This window comes from Rhineura floridana, chromosome 12, assembly GCF_030035675.1.
Source record: "Rhineura floridana isolate rRhiFlo1 chromosome 12, rRhiFlo1.hap2, whole genome shotgun sequence".
NCBI classification, from domain to species: domain Eukaryota; kingdom Metazoa; phylum Chordata; class Lepidosauria; order Squamata; family Rhineuridae; genus Rhineura; species Rhineura floridana.
Window position 1 is genome coordinate 43433422 of NC_084491.1, and position 9940 is coordinate 43443361.

The 9940-nt window shown below is 44.3% G+C and overlaps 1 protein-coding gene across 1 annotated transcript; it reads left to right on the forward strand.

The window, feature by feature from the left end:
* Positions 1-1964: 1964 nt before the first annotated feature.
* On the forward strand, positions 1965-9615 carry LOC133368352 (NXPE family member 4-like). The gene is made up of 6 exons (XM_061592491.1): positions 1965-2045; positions 2777-2846; positions 4399-5095; positions 6367-6428; positions 7596-7814; positions 9080-9615. Exons 1-6 carry the CDS (start codon positions 1965-1967, stop codon positions 9613-9615), a joined length of 1665 nt encoding a protein of 554 aa, XP_061448475.1.
* Positions 9616-9940: the final 325 nt, after the last annotated feature.

Genomic DNA, 9940 nt, shown 5'->3' on the forward strand with positions numbered 1-9940 from the left:
GGAGTTGTAGTTCAAAAAAGTAACTTTTCCAAGCTTGTAATGCTATCACATTTTTTTGGCAAAACCAAAGGTCATTGGGAATTGAAGGGGAAGCTATACCATACCTCACAAAAACACAAGAATTAGACTTTATGATTTGTTACAATTCCAGAAGGGTCCCCAGGTCTGTCTGTTGCTGCAAAAATAAAAAGAATCCTGTGGCACACTGAATCTGAACAAATAGATTGTGGCATCATCTTTTGTGGGCCCGAGTTTTCGCCAGATGCAAGAAGCAGTCTTCGAAGTAAGTAAATATAGTCTGAATACAGAAGGAAGGGGGGTGGATAATGCTTTTCTACAAAATTAGGCCCCACAGTGAACTGATATAAGATATAGCAATGAGAACATTAGGAGATCTGTAACCGCTGGATCAGGTCAAAGGCCTTTCTAGTCTACTATCCTGTTCTCACAGTGGTCAACCAGATGCCTCCAGGAAGGCTTACAAGCAGGACCTGAGTGTAACTGCAGTCTCCCCACTTGTGACCCCCAGCAACTGGTATTCAGAGGCATCCTGCCTCCGCTAGTGAAGAACAGAGGCATCAACACTAGCAGCCGCTAGTCTTATCCTTCATGAATTTGTCTAATCCTCTTTCCAAATCATCTAAGTTGGTAGCTATCACTATATCTTGTGAGAGCAAATTCCATATTTAATTAGCCACCACCAGTCTAGACCACATAGTGTGAGAGTAAGTAATGCCCATTCACCCCATTTGGAGGGGTCGTTCCGGATTTCCTTGCAATCTCAGCAATGAGTGTGCCATTGCTGCCATACAAATAAAGAATGCAATTGGGGGGGGGGGAATGCATGCAAGATCCAAACAGTTCAGCATGGGTTTGACCCACTCCTGATTAGGGCCTACTGATGCTTAATAGGTGTTGAGCCCAGGGGTGTCGAACCTAGCCTCTCTGACGAGGAGCAAGGAGGGGGAAGGCACAAGTTTCAGGTGCCCCAGCCATTTGAGAGCAGGGACGATCCAGCTGTTGGTGATTCTAACCCCGACCTTGGGGAGGAGAGCGAGTTGGCCGCCCCACCAGTTCCCACGGATGCTCCTGCCCCTCAATGGGATAGCGCTCAAACTCCAAGCACCCCCCCGGGGCTGGTAGGGGACGATCCCGAGACCGCAGTAACTCCTCCTTCACCAAGCAGTATCCTAGAGACGCCCAAAGCTCCCCCGTCCACTGCTGTCCCATCTGTCAATAAGGAACCTGTTCTGTCAGATGAGCCCTTGGAGGTTCGTCCCCCTTCACCACGCTCATGATGTTGGGAGAAGTAGATGGGGCAGAGCGTGTGTGTGCGAAGGAGTGAGAGGTTACACTCCAAGACCTCTCCTATTTAAGACTGTCGCGTCCTGAATGGGGCGCTGAGTCAACTTTCATCACACCTGGCAGAGCATGTCTAGAGTGTAGCTAGGGATTGTAGTGAGTTAGCATAGTGTCTTTTCTATGAGGCGCACAGTCTTTGATGTATCAATTACTTTAATAAAACAAGAGTTACTTGCACCCTCATCTCCAACTCGTGATTCCTGCTCTGAACTGGACAATAGGGCATTTCAGAGTGAAGAATGTAAAACAACTGATATTACAAGTGCCAAATAACATTTCACTTTTGAAAAACTAATATTTTAGCATGGCAGCACCTATTATGTGGAATCCCCTGCCCATTAATATTATGTAGGTGCCTTCAATGTACTGTCTCTGAATCTTGCTTTAGTAATCACTTTCCTGATGTCAGACCAATACTTATGTGGTACAGGAATCTTCAACAAGTTTAAAACAACAACATGCTGCTGAATATTATTCTGGTTCAAAGTACTTGCTCCTCATTTGCTGCCCTTTGCTTCTGTGATAGGCTTGAAATCAAAGGAGGTGAAAAGGAATTCCTCTGCACTTTTCAGAGAGGTGGCTGGAACGTCCCCAAATCCACCATGAGGCCAGGAGCTTTCTTGGCCCTTCTGCTTGGAGCCATCGTCATCCTCAGCTATACGCTTCACAGAACTGGGATCCAGGTAGAAATTTCCACACTGTTTTCTGTAACAAACGGTCACAAAGATAACACACTTTAATTAATTAATTGGTATCTCTCTGTGTTAGCACCTGAGGAGGATTCCAAATAGCTCTCTGTTGATTTTATATCTATATCTATATCTAATCTATATCTATATCGATTGGATGGATGGATGGATGGATGGATGGATGGATGGATGGATGGATGGATGGATGGATGGATGGATGGATGGATGGATGGATGGATGGATGGATGGATGGATCGATCGATCGATCGATCGATGGATCGATGGATGGATATTTTAACAGAATGGAGTTTTAACCACGATATTAATTCAGAATAATTTTTTTCAGTATTTTGGAGGAAATATTTTCTTGCAGGAATAGTCCTTGCGTCCATCTCCAGCTGCAGCCAACCAGATGTTTCTGGGAAGTATGCACGTGGGGCATGAAAGCAACCCCCTTCCCCAGCTCATTTTCCCCTAGCTGCTGCTATTCAGAGGGTATGATGCCTCTAGGGACATTAGGAATCTGCCGTATACTGAGTCAGACCATCTTGCTCAGTACTGTATACACTGACTGGCAGTGACTGTCCAGGGCTTCAGCCAAGTCTTTCCCAAGCATACCTGGTGATGCCAGGGTTGGAACCTGAAATATTCTGCAGGAAAAAAAGCAGATGCTCTGCCACTGAGCTACTTTATCTCCTTGCTTCTTTCTTATTTGCATGCTCCAGAATGCCATCGTTGGAGGTCTCATGAAGCACTTAGAGACAAATCAAACAATTCTGTTTGCTAAAGACATTGGTAAGGAATTTATCATTTTCATAACTTCATAACCATTTCAAGTAATATCAGAAAAAATAAAACCCATTTCAACCAATGCCTAGTATTGGAATAAAGCAGGGATGAGGAACCCGTAGCCCTCCAGATGTTGTTGGATGCCAACTCCCAAAAGGCCCAGAAGCCAGAATGGCCAATGGCCACGGAGGATGGGAGTTGTCATCCAGCAACATGATCATCATCATTTCATCATTAAGATATTTTCAAAGATGTTTGGATTTAATATGTTTTTAAGGTGTTTTGTTTTAATATATTTTAAAGTTTGTAAGATGTTTTAGAGTGTTTTTAGTGTTTTGCTTGCCACCCTGGGGTCCTTCTGGGATGAAGAGTGGGATATAAATGTAATACATGTGTTATCATCATCATCATCAAGTTGTATATCCCGCCCTTCCTCCCAGACAGAACCCAGGGTGGCAAATAAAAATACTACAAACACTCTAAAACATCTTAGGAAAAAAAGGCTTTAAAAACATATTAAAACAAAACATCTTAAGAACATGTTAAAAAAAATTTTTTTTTTTAAATCCTAAAAAGTGATTCCAACAGATAAAGACTGGGATATGGTCTCTACTTAAAAGGCTTGTTGAAAGAGGAAGGTCTTCAGTAGGCGCCAAAAAAATAACAAGAGATGGCGCCTGTCTAATATTTAATGGGAGAGAAATCCAAAGTGTCAGTGCCACAGCACTAAACATCTGCTTCCTACATTGTGCAGAATGGACCTCCTGACAAGGTGGTATCTGTAGGAGGCCCTCACCTGCAGAGTGCAGTGGCTAACTAGATATTTAAGGGGTAAGACAATCTTTCAGGTATCCTGATCCCAAGCTGCATAGGGTTTTGCACACCAAAACCAGAACTTTGAACTGGCCCAAAAGCCAATAGGCAGCCAGTGCAATTCTTTCAGCAGCAGGGTGACATGTTGGCGATACCCTACCCCAGTGAGCAGTTGCGCTGCCACATTTTGCACCAGCTGCAGCTTCTGGACCAACCTCAAGGGCAGCCCCACATAGAGTCCATTATAGGAATCCAGCCTGGAGGTTACCAGTGTGTGGACAACAGTGGTCAGGCTATCCTGGTCCAGAAACTGCTGCAGCTGTCTTACCAGCTGAAGCTGGTAAAAGGCACTCCTAGCCACTGTGCCTCTAGCAACAAGGATGCATCCAGGAGCACCCCCAAACTACAAACCTGCTCTTTCAGAGGGAGTACAACCCAATCCAAAGCAGACAACTGAACAATTATCTGAACTCAGGAATCACCAACCCACAGCGCCTCTGTCTTGCTAGGATTCAGATTCAGACATCAGATTCAGATGCAGACAACTGGAGGGCCAAACATTCCCCACCTCTGCATAAATAAATTGCATTTTGCAATATTATCTTGGTGTGTTTCCTAAACATTCTTAAATTTACTTCCACATTTTCCAGACATTATATTCAGATATTCAGATTTACTTTTAATTATTATTTGGATTAATTTAAAAGTATTCAAAAATCATTTAACAAAAATCTGTCAATGATAGATGGCAGGAGCAGAATCTGGCCAATTAAAAGTGACACCCTGAGCCCTACTAGGATGGAGTGGACAGAAAAGGACAAAGAAGTGAAAGGGATCCTGAGAAGACTGGACCAGCTGATGCCCAGTGTAACTTTCACAGATATAAACACCACCACAAGTGCCAAGAACAGCAAGGCCACCATATTAAACCGTAGGAGCTCATATTGCATCAGAGATCCCTTGATGGTTCAGCTGGATTTGTACGACCACTTGGGGAAGAGGAAGGAGTACGGAGGAGACTTCTTGCGAGCGAGGATCTACTCTTCAGGCCTTAAGGCCGGAGCCTCTGGGCGTATCACAGACTATAGGAATGGCACATACCTGGTCAATTTCACTTTATTTTGGGCAGGCAATGTCAGGGTGTCCCTCTTGCTCATCCACCCCAGCGAAGGAGTTTCTGCCCTGTGGGCAGCGAGGAAAAAGGGCTACGGCAAAATCACTTTCACAGGCAAATTTTTAAATGGAACATCAGACGTCTCCGCTGAATGTGGTTTTGTCATTAACACAAATGCAGAACTGTGTGAGTATCTAGATGAGCGAGACCAAGAGGCCTTCTACTGCGTGAAACCAAAGAATGTGCCTTGTGAAGCTTTTGTTCGCCTGAAGTCGAACAACAAGCCTATATCATATCTCACATCTCTGGAACAGAGTCTTTTAAAGAGGTATGATTTCCTTTGCAGTTCAGTCTGTGAACATTCTATTGCAGGACAGCACTGATTGGTGCATTAGCTCTCTATGAGTAAGCATAAGCAATTGCATTGTGATCTTGGTTGAGGCAAAAGGGGTATGTAGAAAAAAAGCAACCGAGTTGTGTCTCTGTCTCCATCTGAGTTGCATTTCCTGGGGATTTCAGAGACTGTATAACTGCAAATAGTGAACAGCCCCTTTCTCCTGTCAGTCTTTGCAACCCTTTCTCAAGATGGCATGTATGTGTTCAAATAAGGCGGGCCCCATTTCAGACCCCAGAAATTGCAGATTTGCCCCCATTGCTGTTTTTTTAAAAAATGATGAGACAGAGTCCCATATGTGGGGGGAAAACCTGAAGGTTAATCTGCCTTTAGCATCCAAGGCTAAAACAGCCAACCTAGTTTATAATGAAACTATCTATTCTTGCAAAAGCAGAAATATACCAAATCTTTATACCGAGCACAATCACAGAGACACTTTGGGTGACCATTAAGCTTGACACAGCACCAGTTACACACAAAATGTTGAGCTGAGAAATTTGGCCAGGGCAAAGAATCTCCTAATTTCCAGGGGAAAATGGTAGGTTGCATCTGGAGACAAAGTTTCAGGAATGATTAGAGGTGATGAGTTGCAGTCCTAGTGGAACCATGGTTTTGTAGGCATGGTGTCTGGTTTCTGAAAAGTTTAAAGGATCTTTATGTATGGTATGAATATTTTTATCTCTTCACACACCCCACTACCACCAGGAACCTGGGGTTCAGGCATTGTCCATCTCAAATATGCATGGCTGAAGTAACATGTCTTGACTTCCATAGGGAGGGTTATAGATCTGAATAAGTAACTTGTTATTACAATTATTTATTGATTTTTTATCCCACCCTTCCTTGCAAAGCAGTCCAGGGCAGTAAACATCCAAGCAATGAAACAATACAATTAAAATAAAATAAAAACACATGTAAAATATTTTAAAACATGAGAAAACATCCAAAAACATTTTTTTTAAAAAAATCACATACTCTCACAGCTAATACCAACAGCTTCCCTATGAGGATGATTCTGAATTCACTTCAACTGATTTTTAGTATACTGAATTAACAATATTTACATTCACTTGGTCCCCATCTGGAACACTCTGGAGTCATTCTTGGGCCCCATTTCAATGCCATTTTCCAGCTGTATCCAGTCAGGACATGACATAGTTATTTTCTGACCTGCGTTCCTAATGACCATTTTCTCACTCTCCAAGGTCAAATGTTGGAGTCGAGATCCCTCAGACATTCGGGGACATCCATGTCATTACCTCTGAACGTGAGTCAGACTTTCTGGTTTTTGTCACAACTTGAGTAGTGTTCTGTTCTGATGCCAAGGAGGACAGCAAATTTCTCCAGTGAAAGGTTGAGCTTCTGCCTAGGCTCTGGCCCTCTGTTAGAGAGATGGGCATGTTTAGTCCTGAGAAGAGAAGACTGAGGGGAGATATGATAGCACTCTTCAAGTACATGAAAGGTTGTCACATAGAGGAGGGCCAGGATCTCTTCTCGATCGTCCCAGAGTGCAGGACACGGAATAATGGGCTCAAGTAGCAGCAAACCAGATTTCGACTGGACATCAGGAAAAACTTCCAAACTGTTAGAGCCATATGACAATGGAACCAATTACCTAAGGAGGTGGTGGGCTCTCCGACACTGGAGGCATTCAAGAGGCAGCTGGACAGCCATCTGTCGGGAATGCTTTGATTTGCATTCCTGCATTGAGCAGGGTTGGACTCGATGGCCTTATAGGCCCCTTCTAACTCTACGATTCTATGAAATAAAAGATAAAACCAGCAAAGTTTTAAAAACAATGGTGCATGCCTGAATTATATATATATATATGGGCTCCTTTAAATGTTTACTTCTCCTCTGATCGGGTCTGGTGCAGACATCAAGGCAGGTTAGGCACTGCAGAATCGCAGAGAGTGCTTTAAGCAAACAGAGCCTTTTTAAGCCTCTGCCTGCAGACTACCTCTCCCAGGTTCTGCCCCCTCGTGGTGAGCGCTCTGGCCGGAGATGGGCCCTCCTCCTCCATTCCATAGCCCCCTGCCTGGTGTGCTCTTGTGCTGCTGGAAGGCATTTGGCTCCTCAGAGGAAGGTGCCCCTGAGCTCCTGGCCCTGGCTCTACATGCCCTGGTGCTATGGGAGGTTGTCCCGTCTGTCCAGTGCAGGCTCAGGCTCAGCATTCCCTCAGTCTTCATTGGTAGGCTCACAGCCCTGAATCTGGTGCACCTCCTTTGCTCGACAGCTTCTCTACAGCTTCCAGCTCTGTGTCTTGATCACTGCTCTTGGTCTGTTCCTTCTTTTTGGCGCTTTGGGATCCCCACTGATTGCCCCAGGGAGTGCAGAGCCACTCACACTTCCCTTTCACCTCTCTTTTCCTTCCTCAAATTGCCACAGTCATAGAGTTCACTGGCATCTGCTTGTGTCTCATTTCCTTTTGTAGGCAGGAAGACAACGGCAACTGAGAAATGCCGGGTTGGGATGACCTCCCCATCTCCCAGTGGCTTCGTGTGGCAGAGCCAATGGCACCCCGTGTTCTGCAATGTGTCCACTTTCAACACCCTGGACCGCATTAATGCTTGCTTGAACAGAAAGCTGATTTACCTCCTGGGAGACTCAACTGGACGGCAATGGATCGAGTATCTCACAAAGACAGTGAGCGGTACGTTCTCCCTCCTAGATAGAACCATTGTAGTACCTACTTCCTGGTATCGAGAATCCTTTTCAGTGGTCTGGTTATTGAAAACATTATTAGAGGAATTTGTCTTGGAAGCCAGCAGGGCTAAGTGAAAATGGGAAGGACTAGTGAAGTGAAAGAGGTAAAGGTGGCATCATTCCAAGGTGTGGCATGCAAAAAATTAGTTTATGTTCTCAGTCTTTGGTTAATATCTTTGTCTCTTTGCCTGTTGACTCATTTAGACTACCTAGACAGTAAGAGCCAATTCTGAATGAATTCAGCTTGGGAGAAGCGTTGGTCCACGAAGCTGTAGCTGTAGCTAGGACTGGGGAGGGCAGCTATGAGAGAACTAGAAAAGCTCCTCAAATGCAAAGATGTATCACCGAACACTAAAGTCAGGATCATTCAGACCATGGTATTCCCGATCTCTATGTATGGATGTGAAAGTTGGACAGTGAAAAAAGGGGATAAGAGAAAAATCACCTCATTTGAAATGTGGTGTTGGAGGAGAGCTTTGCACATACCATGGACTGTGAAAAAGACCAATAATTGGGTGTTACAACAAATTAAACCAGAACTGTCACTGGAGGCCAAAATGATGAAACTGAGGTTATCTTACTTTGGACACATCATGAGAAGACATGATTCACTAGAAAATACCATAATGCTGGGAAAAACAGAAGGGAGTAGAAAAAGAGGAAGGCCAAACAAGAGATAGATTGATTCCATAAAGGAAGCCACAGACCTGAACATACAAGATCTGAACAGAGTGGTTCATGACAGATGCTATTGGAGGTCACTCTTTCATAGGGTCGCCATAAGTCGTCATCGACTTGAAGGCACATAACAACAACAGAAGAGGAGGAGCCCCAGCTGCCAGTAGCTTTGAAGCTCCTTTTATTGTTGGGCAGACAGACACTCTCCTGCCAATGGGCAGCTGACAGCAGTTCTAGGGGGTTCTAGGGGAGAGAAAACATCTAGAAGGTGCTTGCCCTCTGCTGCATATAGGTTCCTTGCAGTGAGGATGCAGCCGGAAAATTACTGCAATTATTGTAAGGGAAACTGCATGCTGACCAGGAAGGAAAAAGAAATTAGGCTTGTAGTTTCTCCATGAAACAAATAGCACCACTGGATGCATGAGCACAGACCAGCCATTCAGTAGAGTTTCCCCACAAGAGGTAGCTGAGTAATTTCTCAAAGGACAATGATTAAAAACTTGTATATTAATGTTGTGTCTATTCCCACATTAGCACTTAAATATATTGACACTCATGGAACTGGAAAGCACCCGAATTTGATTGCTGTGGACATGATGAGAAAGATTCAGATCCACTGGAAGAAACACAGCCACCCCATAGTCACTGACCATGAATACATGATAACAGATCACAGCTACACGTCTCGGGAGATTGACAACATAGCAGGCGACAGAGACACAGCGGTTGTCATTGCCCTGGGCCAGCACTTCCGCCCTTTCCCCATCGAGCTCTTCATTAGAAGGGCAATTAATGCACGGAGAGCCATCCAGCGCCTTCTCCTGAGGAGCCCAGATACAAAAGTCATCATCAAAGCAGAGAACATCCGGGAGATGGACAATGACCAGGAGCGATTTTCGGACTTCCATGGCTATGCCCAATATGTTGCAGCAAAGGATATTTTTCGAGATCTGAATGTGGGTTTAATCGATGCCTGGGACATGACGGTTGCCTATGGCACAAACAACGTTCATCCACCAGATCACGTGGTTGGGAATCAAATTAATATGTTTTTCACTTACATATGTTAAAACTGCTAACACAAAGATGAAGCAGAAGAATTTTGGATCAGAAAAAGTATCAGTTAACAACACTGGACACTTAATTTTGCACTCACATATTTTTGCCCTTTTGGATTTCCCTTGATAACATCAGAAGAAGCCTTCTGGGTCTCCCCAAGGGTCCTTCTAGCCTAATATCATTTTCTAACTGTGCCTGCTGAGATGCTTCTGGGAAACTGTCTGTGAAAGGAACAATAACTGATGTGACTTCCTTCTGCACAAATATTTCCTTCAGGTAGAAGCCACTCACCAGGTGCCACTCCAGACTTGTCTAGCTGAGGGCTAGTGTACTTAC